Genomic DNA, 19,428 nt, shown 5'->3' on the forward strand with positions numbered 1-19,428 from the left:
AGTCTTCATCTCTCACCTGTGCCACTCATCGCCGCGAGTCTATAAGTTGTTGGAGGACAGGACTCTTTCCATATCCCTCCCCCAGCCAGGAGGCCCATATTTTCTGAAGTAAGGAGGAGTAAATACAGATTGGAAGAGCCCAAGAGTGCTGATGGAGCAGCATGTTCATGATTAGGACCGCCTTACAAAGCCCAGGCCCCCGGGAGCTCTACTCTACCTGCTGCTCTTGAGGCTGTGATGCACCGGGCCAGGCCTGCGGGCCTAGGGCACGGACCCACCTTCTCCCTCTGAGTCGTGAACTGTCCTCGAATTCTCTTCCAGGCCAGAGAAAGCCCACCCCAGCGCCCTGCACAGAAACTGGTCCCGGACAGCAGCTGAGTACAGTGGCTAAGAGTAGAGTCCTTAGAGTCACAGTGATCTGAGTTCAAATCCTGGCCTCCCTTCTTCCAGCTGGGTGGCCTTGGGCACATTACTTAACCTCTCTGAGCCTCAGATTTCTTGCCTATGAGATGGGAATAATTCCTCTTCCCACAAGGTTGTTGTGCAGCTGTATGCCAAGTGCTTGGCCCAGTGCCAGGCACGCAGTAGGTGCTCAGGGAATAGCAGAGCCTCCCTCCAATCCCACACTCTCTACCCATCCTCCCCTTCTGCTGCTTCTTCTCCCTTTGGCCAGAGAGAGTCCTGACTTTGTTTGTTTTTCTGGTACACACCCAGTGGCTATCTCAGGCCAATATGTATGCTGAACCCTACCTGGGGGTCCTGGCAGGGGTGACTTTGGACTTGGCTCAGAGGTGAGAAGTGAGGGAACTGGACACACTGCTCTTTTCTGCCCTGTGGGTGTGCCTTGCAGCCGTCCTCCCTGTGCCCACCCGTGGGAAGCAATCCCTGAGCTCCCCTGAGCTGGCCCCCTGGCCTCCCCCACTGCCCCCTGGCATTTGGGAGGCAGCCATGGAGGGCCAAGGCTGACAGGGCCCGACCCTGGGTGCGCAGCCAGGCTGGAGCCTGTCAGGGCGCCGCCTGTGTGTGTGTTCCAGAGGGGCAGGGGTCCTGGGCCTCTTGGCTAGGGCGCCATGTGCCAGGCAGCCTCTGCAGTTTGGATGGACATGGCAGCCCTGTCCAGCCACCGCCTTGGCCTGTGCAAAGCCTCCAAGAAGCTCTAGTCAAAGCAAAGCCGCTCAAGTTCCTGCTCAAGGGCTGGGGAGAGTAGAAGCTGGGTAGGTGAGCGTGCCGGCGGCCCAGAGGACTGGACCAGGGGACTGAGAATGGCAGGGCCAACCCTACCTTTGTTTTAATGGAGGAGAAAAGGGGGTAAAATAGAAGCACTTTATTTTTATTATCCTTATTTAGTGTAAGAAAAGACCAAACTATTTCTCATCACTGAACTCCATTCCTGTCATAACCTCAAAACTATTCATTCCTTCTTTATCTTAGGCTTTCTTTTTGGGGTTATTTCCCATCTTCTCCGCAGTTTCTTTCTTTTTTTTTTTTTTTTTATAAAAAAAAAAAAATTTGAGACAGAGTCTCATTCTGTTTCCTGGACTAGAGTGCCGTGGCATCAGCCTAGCTCACAGCAACCTCAAACTCCTGGGCTCAAGCGATCCTTCTGCCTCAGCGTCCCGAGTAGCTGGGACTACAGGCATGCACCACCATGCCTGGTTGATTTTTTTTTTGTATGTATTTTAGTTGTTTGGCTAATTGCTTTCTATTTTTAGTAGAGATGGGGTCTCACTCTTGCTCAGGCTGGTCTTGAACTCCTGAGCTCAAATGATCCGCCCACCTCGGCCTCCCAGAGTGCTAGGATTACAGGCGTGAGCCACCGCGCCCGGCCCCCACAGTTTCTTTAGTTTTTGTTTACTTGATAATATCTTCATTTCAACATGGTCCTTAAAAGATGGTTCTGCTGGGTGTAGGGTTCAGGTTGGTGGTTTCTTTGTCGTGGTGCTTTGATTGTATTAATTTAGCGTCTTCCATTGCTGAAAGCCGACTCTCAACTCAGTGGCTGTCGCTCGGTGAGTGAGCCGCGTTGCTTTCTTGCTGCCTGTGAGATTTCCTCTCTGACTGAGATGTGCTTAGAGAGAAGTCCCTGAGAGACTGTGGTCACCGTTTGTCCCCAGGAAGGGAGCGGACATGCTCAGTGACACTTTAAGGGGCAGAGGTGGATGGGAAGGCTGGATGGGGCTCCTGGCCCAGAAGAACTTTCTGGCGGCTGAGGGCTCCTCACTGCTGGAGGCAGGTGAGCACTGGCTAGGAGGAAATCCCCTGTCATATGGGGACTAAATACCATAAACTGGGTGGCATATAAACGACAGAAATTTATTTCTCACAGTGCTGGGGGCTGGGAAGTCCAAGTTCAAGCGGCTGGCAGATTTGGTGTCTGCTGAGAGGCCACTTTCTGGCTCACGGATGGCGCAATCCCACTGCGTTCGCACATGGTAGAAAGGGTGAGGGTCTCTCTGGGGCCTCTTTTATAAGGGCACGAATTCCATGCAGGAGTGCTCTGCCCAAAGGCCACGTCTCCTAATACTATCACCTTGGGGGTTAGGTTTCAATACATGAATTTGGGGGGCACACAAACATTCAGACCAAGCTGTTGGCCTCAGTTACTTTGGTTGCCAACGACCCCTGGGTTCTCTTGGCAGCTCCATGCGACTCTTGCCTTCCTCTCCCCTGCTCAAGCCTCTACCATCTCCTCCTAAGGGCCCATAAGCTTCTTGGTCCAGGGACTATCCCAGCTCTTTCAGCAAGACATCCCTGAGCCCTCCTGCCACATGCAGACGTCTCCCTCTTCTCCAGATCCTGGGGTGTGGTGTGTGGGGTCTGTGCTGCAGAGCTCAGTGCACCAGTCACCTGAGCCTTCATCTCCAGGTGGCTTCTGATTGCTGAGTGGTCTCTCCAGGTGGCATGTCTCTTTCTGTTTGCTTAGCCTCTGTATGTGGGCCAGTTACCTGGGAGTGGGAGGTGCACCAGGAGGCCTCACCCAACCCTCACCAGTGTGGGCCAGTTTGGCTCAGCTCAGTTCTGCCTCCTGCCCAGAGAGGCAGCAGCCCCCAGTCCCACTGTGAAGAGCCCCCAACATCCTGGGCTGGAGATGGCAGCTATGGAAGCAAGGGTCATTGGAGGCCTTGATGAGTGGATTTGGCCAGTTGAGTGAGGGACACACTTGTGTGCCCTACCCCTCCATCCCACGGTCCCTCCTAGGATAAGTCCAGGGTGTGTGGGTTGAGAAGGACATTGTCTCTATGCATTGGAGCATTTTGCTCTCATGAAACCTTTGCTCCTGCTGGGGAGGGGAGGGGGTGGAAAGGAGGACTGTCGTCATTCCTGTGGTGGGGTGTTGGCAGGGAGCTGTTTTCCCACAGCGGGTGCTGGTCTTTGGTCTCACTACTCAATTGGATCCAGACACAGGCGCCAGGAAGGCCCGTGGCGGAAGCCTGGTGCTGGCTGCTGTGAGTCTGCCCATTCATGAACTGGGGCAGCTGCCAGTTCTGGGCACCGGGGAGGGTGGGTTGGGGCTGGCGCTCTGTGGTGCACGCGGCTCCTGCTGCCGCGGCTCTGTGCCTACAGCCTGGCTCCACTCTTGGCTGGCCCGGGGGGTGGTGGGGGGTGGTGTCAGCACAGGAGCATGTCTGCAGTTCCTCTCCTGGCTCTCCCCTCCCTGTGGGACTGTCACACGTGTGGTTGGAAGTGCTGTTCCTCTCCATGCGGTGGACAGCAGTCCCGTTGTGGGTCGTAGGTTGGTTCCTCTGTTTATGAGTAGAAGAGAATTGATGGCTGAAGTGCACGGGGAGATGGAAGTGGTGAGAAGAGCATGGAGCGCCATCCTAGCTCCTGGGAAGCCATGTGGGCCGGAGTCCGAGGCTGGTTTCCACTGCTGCCTGCGTCGCTGACCACTGACCATGCCTCTGGGCCTCTGTGCTGTGTGTGGTGCACTCGCGGTTCCCACGTGTTCATCCATGCCAGCCCTGTGACAGCCATCGTTATCCCCATTCTGCAGAAAAAGAGACAGAGGTTCTTAAGGGTAACCTGCTGTGCCCCAAGCCACCCAGCTCATAAGGGGCAGAGCTGGGATTTGAACCCAGTACTCCCAGTAGCTGCATGGCTCCACCACTGTTGTGTACTAACACTGACTCACTGAGCAAGTCATTCTCTTTTTGGGCAAGTTACTTCTCTCTAAAGTCTTTCAGGGTCTAACTAGGGGATTAGTTACATAAGTGATGGCCCAGCACATGCAGACATTGGAAATTATGCTTTTAAATACACAGAATAATGTTCCACAAAACAAGCAAAATACAAATAGTTTATTCAATATGATTCCAATTTTGTAAAATAAGACACACGCATGTATACACACGTGGCAGGAAGCATGTTAGCTGTGGTTATTGTGTATCTGGCTAATAGTAGTGTGGGTGGTTTAATTTTCTTCTTTTTTTGTAGTTTTCAATTTTTTTTATAGTAAAATGTTTTACATTCAGAAAAAAAGTTATTTAATACAAAAAAGCTGGAGTGTCCAATGAGACAACTCAGGAGTTTAGTGTCCTCAGGAGAGAGTGAGCTCCCCGTCCTTGGGGGTAAACAAGCAGAGGCTGAGTGTCTACCTCCTGTGGACACTGTCCAGGGGCTTCTAGAGCAGAGCAGGGGAGAGGACTGTGCAAGGCACTGCTCCACAGGTCCCTGGGCTTGTGAGAGGAAGAGATTATCTAGAGCTGTGCTCCCCAAACTTGACCATGAGTAAGAATCACCTGGGCATCTTGTTCAAATGCAGATCCAGATTCTGGAGGCCTGGGTAGGGCCTGAGTCTCTGCATTTCTAACAAGCTCCCAGGTGCTGCTGCTCCTCCAAGGCCCCTGAGAATGTTTCTCCCAGATTCACCCTGGAGAAGTGTCCCCCGCTGCCTCCCTAGTGCCGGGGCACTCTAGGGCAGACATCATGCAGTGGCAATTGGAAAGGTACACAGGGATGTTGGGTCGAGTGGCCTGAGCTTCCCTGGCCTGGGTGTCATTTCTGGAAGAGGCGCTTCAGACGTGGAAAGGTGAGAGTCAGTTGGAGTTGCTGGGTTGGAATCCCAGCTCTGCGGCTTGGTTGCCATGTGTCCTTGAGCAAGTCATTTCCCTGGCCCCCCAGCACATTTCTCCATCCGTAGAGGAGGGACCAGAATGCCTGCCTGGTGAGGCCACAGTGGGGCTGGAGTGGGTGCCACATGTTAGGTGCCCAGCCTAGTCCCGGGCACTGGCAGGCCGGCGGTGGGCGTCTGCTTCCCCTTACACCGCGGTCTCTTGCAGGTGGATGAGGTCTACCACGACGAGTCCCTGGGGGTCCACATCAACATTGCCCTTGTCCGCTTGATCATGGTCGGCTACCGCCAGGTAAACCATGTGTCTGCAGGCAGGGGCTGGAGGGGGAAGGGCGGTGGGGCCAGACCACTGGGCCAGCTCTGTGTGGGCAGGAGGGACAAGTGTCCAGGAAACTTTGTGTCTAGAATTAGAGTCCCAAAGCTACTAGAATGGCAGCCTCAGTAGGGGAGGCCTGTGGAGGTGGGAAGCAGGGCTTTATGGGGTCGCTCCAGGTGAGGAGCTGATGATCCCGCACCTGGTGGCCGGGAGGAATGGGGGGACAACAGGCTGAGAGTAGGGCGAGTCCTGTGGTAGTTGAGCCCAGTGCCCAGGTTCTGCAATCCTAGACCAGTCGGTCTCTTATTTTCCCCCAAATGGGGGAAACAATGGAACTTTCCTCTAAGGGCGGTTGTGACAAATAAGACAATGAATGCGAAGTATGGAGGAGGTGCCCAAACAGCATCTGCCCTGCAGGTTAGGAGAGGGGACTGGAGTCACGGGGGTCAACTCCCCCCAGCGCAGCTGGGCTGGGTGCTGGGCGTGTGTGCCTTCCCTGCAGCGGGGAGGACTGTGTGTGGCAGTGGAGTGGGGACAGCTAATGACCATGGGATGTGTCCTGCAGTCCTCTGGGCCTTGAGTTCACACCTGTATGTGGAAAGAGAGAGGCCCCTGGGTCCTGGGGCTCTGACCCTCCTCTCGGCCCCTGCAGTCCCTGAGCCTGATCGAGCGTGGGAACCCCTCGCGCAGCCTGGAGCAGGTGTGTCGCTGGGCGCATTCCCAGCAGCGCCAGGACCCCGGCCACGCAGAGCACCACGACCACGTTGTCTTCCTCACACGGCAGAACTTTGGGCCCTCAGGTATGCAAGGTACTGTATTTGCCGTGGCCAGGTGTGTGCAGCCTGCGGGGCAGAGGCGGAGGTCGGGGCTGGGCCTGGAGACGATGGGCTCTCTCTGGGGAGGTTTGAAGGGTGAGGACCTGGATGGACAGGTGGGCATGATTTCTTTGGAATGATTTCTTGGGGACCAGGGGAAGTAAAGGGGTCCCCACTAGCTTGGTGGAGCCTGCAGACAGCTGTGAGTGATCAGGCCGGGCCCTGTGCTTGCCATCCCAGAGCTCAGCTGCCTAAAGACCTCAGTGGTTTCCAAGGTGCTTCTGCCCACACTGTGTCCCTCTGCCCACGTGGCAGAGTGTGGGCACCTAGGGTGGGGCCTATGTGGGCTGCAGAAAAGGACGTCTGTGCTCTACCTCCAGCTCCAGCCTCGCTGGCCCAGGGACCCAGAGCTCCTCACCTCCCGGGATTGTCCCCACTGCCTGATGGGGAACATGGTGACATTTGCCTTCCCGCATTTCAGGGTGGCTAACAGCACCAAGGCGTGCATGAAATGTCTGTGACAGAGTGTTGACAACTGTGAGCACTCTGCAAGCATGTGCAGCTTTGATCACCCTGTTTCCCATATGGGGAAACTGAGGTATAGAGTGGTGAAGAGGCTTGCCCATGTCCCTCAGCAGAGAAGAGACAGATCTGAGGCTCAGACTGAACCTCCAGGCTCCCCGTGGAGCACTTTCTTTTTTTTTTCTGCTTTAATGCTAGAAATGAGTCAGCCGGTCCTGGGTTTCTTATCCTGAATCGCTGAAGCCCCAAATGTGGTTTCACACACACAACATGCATGTACATACGCATGGACACAGATAGACACATGCACACGTGCAGATAGACAGCGTACAAGCTTACAGACCACAAACACACAGTCTGCACATGTTTGCAGACACACAGACACACGCACACATATGCACAAGCACACGTAGACACTGACATGCACACATACATGCTGATACTCACATCACACGTAGAGCAAATCCCAGAGCTCCAGGACAATAGAGGCCCCAGAAACCTCCTTCCCACTGCAGCCTCTTGTTCTCTTCCCCAAACCATCTCAAATGAAAGAAAAACTCAGCAACTCCAAGCCAGAGGATGCCCTGCCTGGTGGACTGCAGACCCAGGCCGGGGTGTGCTGTCTCTCATCAGCCCCACCTTGGAGGCCCCTTAGGACACGGGCCCTGCACACAGTAGGGCTCAGTAACTGCTGGCCGTGGCATTCCCACTGGTCCCCTACCCCACCACGGTTCCTAGTGGCCTTTCTGCTCCTCTGCCCGTGCCCCCCCACCCCTGGAGAGTTGCCTCAGCTGTCCCCTGCTGCCCCCCTAAGTCACTCCCTGGTCTCCCTCAACCCCTTCAGTTGACACTATCCCCTTCCCTCTCCCTCCACATCACCTGCACCTGCACTTGCTCCTTGAGTTCTTGCCCTTCAGGCCCATCTGATCGTCTCCCTGCTAAACCACAGTTCTCTAAGTGTAGGGCTGGGCTTGGATCTGCGTCCTCGTCCTCTCTGTTTTCCCCGTAGGATGTGACACAGTGCCACCCCCGACTCCGGAGCAGAAAGCACTCGGAGCTTGTTTGTTGACTGACCGGCTGACTGTGGGACTGGAGGGAGGCAGCGTGGAAGTGTGCGGGCTCCACGGAAATCCCACTGCCGGTCTAGCACGGGGCTGACAGGCCCTGGGAAGCTGCGGGCCAAGAGGGAAGCCATCCAGCCTTAGCATGCGGGGCAGCTTGGCCCGGATTCGCTCTGCTGGGTGGAACTTTGAGAGCATCCTTCTTCCTCCAGGGGCTCTCTGGCACTGACCACGTGGCCAGGCTGGGCACAGACCTCGGCGTGTCCTACCTCCCCTGCCCTCTCTCCCTCTCCCCGGCAGGGTACGCGCCCGTCACTGGCATGTGCCACCCCCTGAGAAGCTGTGCCCTTAACCACGAGGATGGCTTCTCCTCGGCCTTCGTGGTGGCCCACGAGACCGGCCACGTGTAAGTGGCACCAGCAGGGTGGGTGGGGCCGTGGGCTGTGAGCTCGGAGGAGTTCTGTGGCTGTGGAAGGCCCCAGTCCCAGCGTCCTGGGAGCTGCCAGAGGAGCTGGCCTGTCCCTGAGGTGTGGCCTCCTGGTCCTGCCTGTGGAGGGCCTGCCCTGAGGGGGAGGGAGCCGAGGGTTCTGGGCAGCAGCTCGGGCCTGCCTTGGGCCCAGCCTCCAAATCCCAGGGCCATGGGACACCAGACATGGCCCTGCCTTTGGGCGGGTCAGTAACAGTGTCCCCGTCACAAACAGGGGCCTGCTGTCTCTGGGTGGTCTCCATCCCGGGCTTCCCTCCATCCCGCCCACACCTTGAGGCCCTTCTGAGACCTGTCCCAGCCCACGCTGGTGCTCAGCACTCACTGGCCTGTCGCTGACAGCCTCACTTAGAGCACGGGTGTCAGACCAGGCACAGGGCTGGCTCGCCCGATACTAGGGCTTGGATTTTGTTTAGACCATGCTCATTTTTTCATCCAATCAGTATTTCTTGAGCACCCATTGTGTGCCAGGCCCCGTCCTCGGGATGGAGCTATGGTGGAGAACAGGGCAGAGAAGCCCTCAAGAAGCCATGCGCTGGGTAGAGAAAAATGAGCCACTGTCTAGTGTCCCCAAAGGCAGGACCAAGGGACACCATCAGCCCTGTTGGATTTCATGCCAGCTGTGCTCTTGGCGGCAGGTGGGGCCTCCTTTCCACACCTGCATCACAGGGACTGACACCAGGGAAACCTCCGAATCCCCCCAGCCCCCGCCCCATGGAGAGACAAGGTCAAGCTTAGGCTCCCATGTGTCTGCCTCATGGGCAGGGCCAGAGGTGGCCACCTGGGAGTATTTAAGAAATTAGAATCATATTTAAGAAACTAGAATTTAATTTGGCATTAAATACTAAGTGTAAAGAGCAAACATTTCAGGGTAAACTGTCATTAGGTAGGTGCCTGCCACGTGCAGAACTTTGTGCCCATCCTGCAGGGGGTCTTGGAGAAGCCTGAGAGGCAGCACACAGAGGGGCTCAGTAAACGAGGTCGAATCGAATTGAATGAGACCCTGTCTTTGCACAACCCCTTTGGCCTGATTGGAAGACAGCGAATGGCTGCGAGTCGTTCATGGTGGGACAGGTGGCCTCTGCTGTGGAGGGCAGCCCACAGGGCCGGGGTCCGAGTTTGGCTTGAGCTGGCCTGGGCAGCAGTGAGCTCATGGGTGGGGCTGCAGGAGGGGCAGGGGTGGGGAGTGGAGAGCAGCGGCCGCAAAGGCTTGGGGGGCAGGATGAGCCCAACGCCACCGGGGGCAGCCTCCACCCAGCAGCCTTGGCCACAGAGGGTTGATTCTCCCCGCTGCATGGCTGGGAAACTGAGGCCAGGGTCTCCTGCCGCTGGCTGGCCTGCCTGTCTTCCCAGGGGCGGGCTCCCGGGTGGCTCAGGGCCCCTCTGCCTTCCGTTCCAGGCTCGGCATGGAGCACGACGGCCAGGGCAACGGCTGCGCGGACGAGACCAGCCTGGGCAGCGTGATGGCGCCCCTGGTGCAGGCTGCCTTCCACCGCTTCCACTGGTCCCGCTGCAGCAAGCTGGAGCTCAGCCGCTACCTCCCGTAGGTCACCGCCGCCCTCGGGGCTGGGACGGGGAGCACACAGCCGGCCACTCTGGGCACAGGTCACACGCCTGGCTGTCTCCTCCAAGCCAGTGCCCCCACCCCCTGCCCCCCACCCAAACACCCCCCTTAGCATCACAGGTGGGTTAGCCCAGTGTTTCCAGGTGTGCTCAGGTGACCACTTGCATAAATTCCTACTAAAAATGCAGATCCCCCGGCCCCACCCTACATGGTGAGTTGGATCCTGCCGGGGTTGTGTCTAGGAATCTGGGTTTCCCAAGCACTGCAGGTGGTACTCGTGCATGCTGAAGATGAGGGGCCACTGGGCAGGGCTGGGTCCCACTGTCTCCCCGAGGCCCCAGAGGGACAGGCATGCCCAGCGGTGCTCCCTGCTCCCGCACCTCCCCACCCTTCCCTGGCCCCAGTCCCGTGCACCCAACTCTGGCGTGGCTGGTCAGCCCCAGGGGCTTCAGGGATGTTTAGGTACAGAACAGGGGTCAGACTCAAGGCCTGAGAAGGGGAGCAGAGTGGGTTTGGGAGACACAGGTACAGTCACCAGCCTCGCGGGGAGCTGGCCAGGGCAGCCTGCCCGGTGTACGTCCTGCATGGAGGGCTGACTGTTCCTCTTTCAGTGCAGACTGAGCCCTCAAACTGTGCATGAATCAACCCTTAATCTTGGCCATAGCCTGTCCCTCTAAGGTGGGCAGAATTGACCACCTAAGCCAGCTACAAGCTGAGCTCCTAACTCCAGTCATGGGTGCCCTTGCCCCTGGCCACAGACAGAGCCCTCCCGGACCCTGTCACCAGGGAAGCGAGGTCCTGAGCGAGGGCGATGCTCGGGGCAGCCCGTCCTCCCTGGAAGGGACGGCTCCAGGCACAGGGAAGCAGGCGCAGGTTCCCGCAGGCCTTCCCTGCTCGTTAGAACCCAGCCCCGGGGAAAGGCGAGCGTGGGGCTTCCTGCCCCCAGCCTGCCTCACCCCCCTTGCCTCCACGGACAGTTCCTACGACTGCCTCCTCGACGATCCCTTCGAGTCCACCTGGCCGCAGCCCCCCGAGCTGCCTGGGGTTGACTACTCAATGGATGAGCAGTGCCGCTTTGACTTCGGCAGTGGCTACCAGACCTGCTTGGCGGTGAGAACCCACCCAGCCTCTCCCAGGCCAGGGGTGCCAGGGCTGTGTCCTTCTGTGGCCCAGGCTGGTCATTCTCGGGGCACCTTCTGCAAAGCTGGCCACTGGGCCCCCAGGCATGGTGCCAGCCACCACGGGGGGATGCAGAGTGAACACCGGTGGGGGCAGGTGTGCAGTGGCTGAGAATACCTTAGCCCGGGAAAGACGGAGACAGCAGAACAGAGAGGGTGGGCAGCCGGTAGGGCCCTGGCTGGGCTCCTTACCTGGGAAGCTCACTTGTGAGGCCATGCAGGTGTCACATGAGGTGTTGGGCTCTGGCCTGGCAGAGCAATAGTTCCCACACCCTTGAGGGTTTCAACAGGACATTTCAGTCTAACTCCTTGCCTTCTGCACCTGCATGTCACCTTTCTCCAGGGGGCAACTCCATGCCCCCTGCTGCCCGGGCCTCAGGACATAGATACAAGATTGTACAACGCTGTCACTACCCTGCAGGACAGGGCAGGAGGAGACCCTTGAACCTGGAGATGAGCTAGAGCCACCCAGGAGGGGACCCCACAGCTGCTAAGCAGGCCCAGGCTGAGATGTCAGAACATGGGACATCTCAGGGTAGGGGGCTTTCTGAAGGGGGCAGCCTTGGTGACTCGGGTGCTTCACACCCCTCATCTGGGAATGCAGCCCCTCCTCACCTCCGCAGAACGAGGAGCCTCATTATGTGGTCACCTTCCCCACTGTCCAGGCCACACTGGAACACATGGTCTGACCGAGCCTTTGCAGGTGGAGGATTGAGACGTGGATTTCAGAGCCCAAGTGCTGTCTTTATAGGACACTTGTCTGGCCGGTAGCGTGTGATGAGAGACTATTAAGGAAATTGGGGCTTTCCTGAAACATAAGGTTACCCACCCCGGCATGGCTGGGCGGCCAAGTTAGAGGGAGATGGAGTCTTACCCGCATCTGGGTGCTAAAGGGTCTGGGCTAGAAAGCAGCAGCCCCTGCAGGGCCCCACAAACACACAGGGTTCAGGGGGCACCATGGGCCCAGACCTCCCCAGATCCTCAAACCCTAGTCCCAGCTCTGTGACCAAGTGGCTTCTGCAAAGGCAGAGAGGGAGGCTGGAGAGAGCAGGGGCCCCTGGAGGCCACTGGCACCGGAGGCAGGGCGGAGCCTGAAGGTGCTGAGGGCTCTGGCTGCCTTCCTCGCTGCATCCACTGCGCCCTCCTCTGTCTCTGTCACTGCCCTTTGCCCTTGGACAGCGTGTCGGAGCTGGAGAGCCAGTCCCGCCTGGTGACCCCGTCCCTTTGCCGTGCAGTTCAGGACGTTTGAGCCCTGCAAGCAGCTGTGGTGCAGCCACCCTGACAACCCATACTTCTGCAAGACAAAGAAGGGGCCCCCACTGGATGGGACCGGGTGTGCCCCAGGCAAGGTACCCGCGGGGTCTGCAGCGGGGTGGGAGCGGCCTTCCAGGGGTGCAGGTCCCAGGGGAGCCCCTGGCTCCTCCCTGCGAGTCTATGGTATGGGGCAGTGCTAAAGGGCAGGTGGGAGCCCAGCCCAGGTGGATGTGTGTGGCGTCTTCCGTGAACTCCCCCTTTCTTTTCTCCCACGCCACAGCCCTGTGCCCCCACAGTTGGCCGAGGTTAGCGTGATCTCATCGCCCATCCAGCAGGGGTGCTTACTCCCTTTTTACAGATGAGAACAATGAGGTGCAGACAGCTTAAGGAACTTGTTGGGGTCACCCAGAGTGATTAGCAGAGAAGAGGGGAGGGGAAGGCTCCAGTGTCCTGCCTACTCCCCACCGCCTGCCGTCTCTGTTTCTCCCACACACGCGTCCTCCCCTGCCCTTAATGTAGTTCCTGGTACATGTTTGCTCCCTCATGCGTGCGTGGGTGCCAGGGCTCTGTTTGTTAGGGGGACCTCGTGTGGGGTCTGAAACCCACCTCTGCTCTGTTGCTGGCCCTTGACCACTGTGTGGGCCACTCATGGAATGTCACAGCCTGCCGACTCCTGACCACAAATCCTTCCCACCCCCTGGGGTTGTTCTCAAGTTACTGAGCCATGTCAAAGCAAGGGAGAGAGCTGGGAAGAAGCAAGGTGTTAAGAGAGGCGATTTAATTTTTTTTTCTTTTTGAGACGGGGTCTTGCTCTGTCGCCCAGGCTGGAGTACAGTGGTGCAATCATAGCTCACTGCAGCCTGGAACTCCTGCGCTCAGGCAATCCCCTGTCTCAGCCTCTTGAGTAGCTGGGACTACAGGTGGGCACCACCACGCCCGGCTAATTTTTTAAAAATATTTTTGTAGAGATGGAGGTCTCACTGTGTTACACAATCTGGTCTCGAACTCCTGGCCTGAAGTGATCCTCCCGTCTCAGCCTCCCAAAGTGCCGGGATGTCAGGCACGAGCTACTATGCCTGGCCTCCAAGGGAGCTGGTTACTTAGCATCAGCTGTGAGCCCAGCTGCTGGAGACCCACCCCCAGCCTGCCCTCTGCCCTCTGCCCCAGCCAGGCTCTTCCCATTCACACCCGTCCTGCCGACCGTCTCCTGGGCCCCTCACAGATGGGTGAGGCTTCCATGGCCCTGTGCAGCCCGTGGGCTCTACACCTGGCAGGCTCTTAGCCCAGCGACTGGTCATACCTGCTCCAGGTGTTTCCACTTCTTAAGTTTGCCCGGGTATTTTTGGAGTTCCGGGCCCTCCCCAGTCACAATTTCACAGAAAAGTTAAACGGTGGTTCTTGATTTTTGCTGTGTGTTGGAATCATGTGGGGAGCTTTAAAAATCCCCACCCCCAGAACAAGGAGTGACTACCAGTGGGCACAGAGGTCTTTTGGGGTGATGGAAATATTCCGAAATTGAACGGTGGTGATTGTTGCACAGTTCTGTGAATTTATGAAAAATCGTTGAATTGCACACTGGAAATGAGTGAATTTTTTGGTATGTAAATTTACTTCATTATAGCTTCTTCAAAAAAAATCCCTAGTCCTAGAGATTCTGACTCAGTTGGTCTGGGGTGAAGTCCAGGCATCTGGAGTTGTAAAACCTCCCTGGGTGACTCCATGGTTGAGAACCACTGAGTTCGTCTCTTGGGAAGGACCCAGAGGGCTTTGCCCTGTTTCTTGTGTTACCCTACAGGAAGGGGTGGGGGGAGTTGCCTTGAGCCGAGCCCTCCTTTGTTGTCTGGCCCTGTGCTGAGTCCTTTCTAGGGGTTATTGGCTTCAGTTCCTACAACAGTCCCATTTAACAGGTGAGTAAACTGAGGCTCAGCAAGGTAAAGGAGGCACACATAGCTAGTAATGGCAGAGCTGAGATTCAAATCCAAGCCTACCTTCCCATGCGGCTGGCTTGCCTCCCAGGAACACATCTGCTCGTGGCCCCTGGAAGGTGATTCCGTGGTGCAGAGCCAAGCTCAACTCTAGAGGCAGTGTGGGAAGACTGTGCTCCTCTCCCTAGCAGCACTTTATTTCTCCCGGGGTGATGAACTGAATAACTGCACATGTATTGTCGTCACTAATAATACTACTACCTGCCATTTCTGGAGGGCTGTGTGTGCCAGGCGTTATCTCACTGGGTACCGTGGCCAGGTGCAGTTATCCACGAGTCCAGCTGAGGAGTAGTCTCAGAGAGGTGACCTTGTGTCCCAGGTTGCTCAGCTCTAACCCCAGGCTTGTGCTCTTGACATTCCATTCTCCGGGCTCCCCCGTGGTGCCCACCAGCAGTGTGTCTGCCCGGGTACCCTCTAGGACAGGCTTGGCAGGAGCAGCCCAGGGTGACCTCACGCCCTCTGCTCCACCCCAGTGGTGCTTCAAAGGTCACTGCATCTGGAAGTCGCCAGAGCAGACCTACGGCCAGGATGGAGGCTGGAGCTCGTGGACCAAGTTTGGGTCGTGTTCGCGGTCATGCGGGGGCGGGGTGCGATCCCGCAGCCGGAGCTGTGACAACCCCCCGTGAGTATGCTTGCCTGGGGCGGGCAGGGCAGGGGACCCCCTCCTAGGACCGAGGGGCTTGGAGGGGAAGGCACTGGGGAGACAGGGCGCAGGAGAGAAGGGCCCCTGGGGTGGTTGCGTATGCAATGAAGGAGGACCCGAAATTGTTGGGGGGACAGAGAGCTCCCACCTACATTCGCTGATGCCCCGTCACATCTGACTTCTGTGCATGTGTCTGAACTGGTGATTCTCAAACCCTCGTGTGCAGAAGGTTCCCCAGAGTCTGTGTGGGCCAAGGTTCTGCCAGTTTAACAAGCCCTCCCAGGACCCTGGTCCTCCAGCTAAACTTTGAGAAAATAGTGATCTAAACCCATTGCCCATGTCTTCGGAGAATAAATTCCCCAAGTTTCTTTTCCACCACACGGAGCAAATCTTCCTCTAATTTTTCTAAACTTACCTCTTTGTAAAATCAAAGCCCCCCTCCCAAATTTCAGCTCTGTTGGAGAGACATCCATTTCTCCTTTCTCATCTGCTCTGCGGGGATCCCCTCCACACATCATGGTTTTGGGGCTTCTGAGCCCCGGTTCTGCATGGCCTCCACCTCCCAAGCTGAAACAGCCTGCTTAGAGCAGTGTCCTGAGAGGTGGGGACAGGCAAGGGCTGGCGTGTGGATCGCCTGGCTCTAGAAACACAGGGGTCCCAAACCTCCACATGGACAGGGCCTGGCCTCGCCGCTCGTGGCACTGAGTGGTGTGACGAATACTGCAGAATCGCAGGGTTGCAGGATCGCCGCGGCCCTAGCATCCTCAGGAGCAGTCATGCATACCTCCAGGGATGTGAGGCTCACTACCTATCGAAGCAGCCTGTTCTGCTGTCAGATGGCTCTATTGACCTTTCATAAACGTGAGCCCGACGGATTGCCTTGTAACGTCCGTCTGTCGGGGATACAGAAGCCGGGGTTATACAAAGGCCCCGCGGTCCCTGCTCTGAGAGAACCACCTTGCAGGCACGACTGACAGTTTTCCCCGTGATCAAAGCTGCCATTAACGGAGCTCCTCTGTCACGGCAACTATTTTTATTTTATGAGGCCTAAATGAAATAATGTGTGTGCCCTCAGCACCATGCCAGCACAGATTAAGCACTTAACAGATGACAGCTGCCGTTATAATTCTTATGATGATACTGTATCGCGTACTTACTCTGTGCTGGTGGGATGCTGAGCCCGTAGGTGCAGGAATCTATGGGATTCTCCCGTGTCTCTGTGAGTAGGGCGCTGCTAGCCTCGTGCACCTGGACACTTTCTAGCAATAGTGTCAGCAGTCCTCCTGGCTTACAGCAGAAGAGAGTGTATATGGCTTTAAAATACCTTTTCTTGTTATTCCCCACAGATGCACCAAGAGGCAGGTAAAATCAGAGGGATTATGGCCCCTCCCTTCAGGGGAAATTAAGGCACAGCCAGGGACTCGGCTGAGGTTGCATGGTCAGGGCGCGAATCCAGCTCTTCTGATTCCAAATCCGTGTTTCTTTTCCCACTCCTTAGTTTAGTATAATATTAAGTGGAAGTGGATGCGAATAGCAGTAGGTGAGTCGTTTATTGAGTGCCTACTGTGTACCAGGCCTTGGTTCAGTTGAAGGGCTGTGCAAATATGAGCAAGACTGATTTCTCTTCCGGCCCAGTTGGAGAGGGTTGGCCAGTCCCTCTGCCTGTCTGTCTCACACGCTCACACACCCACACACAGCGGAGTAGGTGGTGTGTGCCTGAAGGGGGAGCGGTCAGGGAGGAAGAGGGATCTGAAGGCTGAGCTCAGCAGCCCCCACCCTGGTGTGTAGGTTAGCGGTGGCCGTTGTCACGCTGCAGTGAAGGCTGAGCCGTGGCCGTGTGGGGAGCCTGGCCCTCCCTAGCACTCGCAGCCAGCAAGGCCACCCCTCTGTCTGTGTCTGCCCCAGCCCAGCCTACGGAGGCCGCCCGTGCTCGGGGCCCACGTTCGAGTACCAGGTGTGCAACAGCGAGGACTGCCCCGGGCCCTATGAGGACTTCCGGGCCCAGCAGTGTGCCAAGCGCAACTCCTACTACACCCACCAGAACGCCAAACACAGCTGGGTCCCCTACGAGCCTGAGGACGGTGAGCGAGCCCTGCACCTCCTCCCCTCCCCTCCCGTGTCCTTGGGCAGCTGCTGGGGCAGTGTGTGCCCAGGCAGGACCTCCCACCTCTGCACCTGCCAGCGAAGGTGGAGGGACAGTGTGGGTGCCAGCAGGGACATGCTCTGTTCAGGCCTGCACATTGCACATCTCTGGGGCCACCGTGCCCATCAAGGCCACCTCTGAGTTGTATACTTATGATGACAGTTTTCTGGCAGATGCAAGGCAAGTGTCTGAGGAAGGCTCTTCACCCAGAGGTGCTGCTGGGGCCAGCAGTGGTGTTGGCTATGAGGGTTGGCCGCCTGCCAGACACCTGTGCTTACCCACACGGACACGAACTGTACGGGTGTGGGCGCCCTTCACTTTACATGGCCAATGTCCTGAGAAGCTCAGTCCTATTGATGCCATGTTTTTAGGTTTTTCTGACTGGGTTGCCATGTCAGCAGAGTCACGGAAAGTGATTTTGAAAGGCAGGCAGGTGGGAGCCTGTGTGACCCTCCCGCTGACCCCTCCAGGCCACCCTGGGACAGACGCAGGCCTCAGGGCTCATGCAGACAGTCTGAATTTGGGGACCACGCTGGTGCCAGTTCCCGTCTGTTTTCAGACACGTCCAGTGATGGCTCCTGGAGCAGCAGCGTGGCCAGCGAAGGGCTGGGACTCATGGGATCCGAGAGCCTCAGGCTGGAAGGGCCCCAGCAGTCCTCTGACCCCCCTGTCTCCTGTCAGCCCCCCGCGGCCCTCCATGGACAGACGCTCACTCCCTGCCATGCCGCCCTCGGCCCAGACGCACCCGTTATGGTGGCCTTTCCTTCCCCGAGCCTGGGGTTGGCCCCAGGACCTTAAGCTCTTTGGCTCATGTTTAGAATGACAGAATCATCAAGTTGGAAGGGACCTCAGAGGCCTGTCATTGCCAGACTCCTCTGGAGTATCCCTGCAGGGGGCTGTCTTATCTCTGCTTGGATTCTTCCCACTCTGGGGAGCTCACCACTGCCTTGCACTGTTGGCTGCCAGACACCTGCTTGCCTGGGTGCACTGGGCAAGAGCCTGCCTGTCTTCTGGAGGGCGGAACCCCTGCCGGGCCAAGGTGCCCCTAGGAATCTGGCTCTGTGCATGAGATCCAAGGTGATCCTGAAGGTTGTGGCTCTAGATTTCAGTCCTGCGTGCTGGAGGCAAGGAGTCTGCAGTGTCCTGGGAGCCCAGGCACCAGGAGCAGGGAGCCAGACAGGCCCCTTGGAAACTGGCTGAGGGAGGCTTGCTTTGAAAGCCTTCCAGATCTGTTCAGAAAGCAAACGAGCAAACACAGTGTGGGGAGGGGAGTGGCTGGGAGGCCTGTGGGACAACTGGGCTTTGGGCTTTTCCCAGGACTTTTAGACAAATTCCAGGAAATTAGCTAAGCCCCCAACCTCCCTTTTTCTAAGAAGCACAGCAAGTGTTTATATATTCTCTGGTACCTCCTTTTTAGGACATCTATAGCCCAAATAGAGAAGAAATCATTTGTTAGAACCAGAAAGGACCCCTTCCCTCTCTGACTGCTGCTCCATTTTACAAGCCCAGAGACCACTTTCTGTCTGCCTTTCTTTCATGCAGCCTTCTAATGTTTATGAACATGTTAAGGTACATCATCATGCGTGTGCACAGTGAACTGATGTAGAGGTCAGAGCAGGGCTAAAGCCAGATTGCCTGGGTTGGAATCCTGGCTGAACTACTTACTGTAAGGCTGTGCAGCCTTGAACAAGTTCCTTAACCTCTCTGGTCCTCAGTTTCCTCCTCTGTAATGCTAGAACCTACCTTGTTGGAATGTCGAGAGGGTTAAATGAGTTAATTCATGAAAAGCAATTAAAGTTGTATTTTAAGGGTGTGCAAAGGTTTTAGAAATATTTGGTGCCTAGTAAACATTCACTAAGTGTTGGCTTATTAGTATTATTACTTTATCCCTTGATTTTTTTCAATAACCTGATGTGGCATTTTATGGATCAGGGGTAATAAAAATAGGGAACCGAGGCTCAGAGAGGTCAGATCATTTGCCCAAGGTCACACAGCTGATCATAAGTGACACAGCAGGGATTTTAAGCCCCCACTCCACACCCACTGCTGCGGCGCTGCCCAGAGCTGGCCCCCGGGGCTTCCTGGCCAGCCCACTTGCTCTGAGCCTAGCTGGGGACTTAGTGTGTCCCTCTCCCCACAGATGCCCAGAAATGTGAGCTGATCTGCCAGTCGGCGGACACGGGGGACGTGGTATTCATGAATCAGGTGGTCCACGACGGGACACGCTGCAGCTACCGGGACCTGTACAGCGTCTGTGCCCGTGGCGAGTGTGTGGTGGGTGCCCCTCCAGGCTGCCCACCCTCTGCTGTCGGCGCAGGGAGACTGGAGGGCTGTGCCGCGGCCCCTCCTGCCCCCGGGAAGTCAAGCATTGCCTCACCTGCCCCACTCATGG

At 56.9% G+C, this 19,428-nt stretch overlaps 1 protein-coding gene across 2 annotated transcripts in view; it reads left to right on the forward strand.

Moving 5' to 3' along the window:
* The window catches only part of ADAMTS14 (ADAM metallopeptidase with thrombospondin type 1 motif 14), a 68,912-nt gene that overhangs the window by 34,735 nt on the left and 14,749 nt on the right, over positions 1 to 19,428 (forward strand). For both annotated transcript variants that reach the window (XM_045568238.1, XM_045568239.1), the window contains exons 5-13: positions 5,280 to 5,363; positions 6,040 to 6,187; positions 8,086 to 8,191; positions 9,669 to 9,812; positions 10,811 to 10,943; positions 12,247 to 12,360; positions 14,724 to 14,872; positions 16,799 to 16,974; positions 19,177 to 19,310. In XM_045568238.1, the coding sequence (XP_045424194.1) occupies positions 5,280 to 5,363; positions 6,040 to 6,187; positions 8,086 to 8,191; positions 9,669 to 9,812; positions 10,811 to 10,943; positions 12,247 to 12,360; positions 14,724 to 14,872; positions 16,799 to 16,974; positions 19,177 to 19,310 (1,188 nt within the window). The remainder of the gene's footprint in view (positions 1 to 5,279; positions 5,364 to 6,039; positions 6,188 to 8,085; positions 8,192 to 9,668; positions 9,813 to 10,810; positions 10,944 to 12,246; positions 12,361 to 14,723; positions 14,873 to 16,798; positions 16,975 to 19,176; positions 19,311 to 19,428) is intronic.

This window comes from Lemur catta, chromosome 14 (assembly GCF_020740605.2).
Source record: "Lemur catta isolate mLemCat1 chromosome 14, mLemCat1.pri, whole genome shotgun sequence".
Lineage (NCBI taxonomy): Eukaryota > Metazoa > Chordata > Mammalia > Primates > Lemuridae > Lemur > Lemur catta.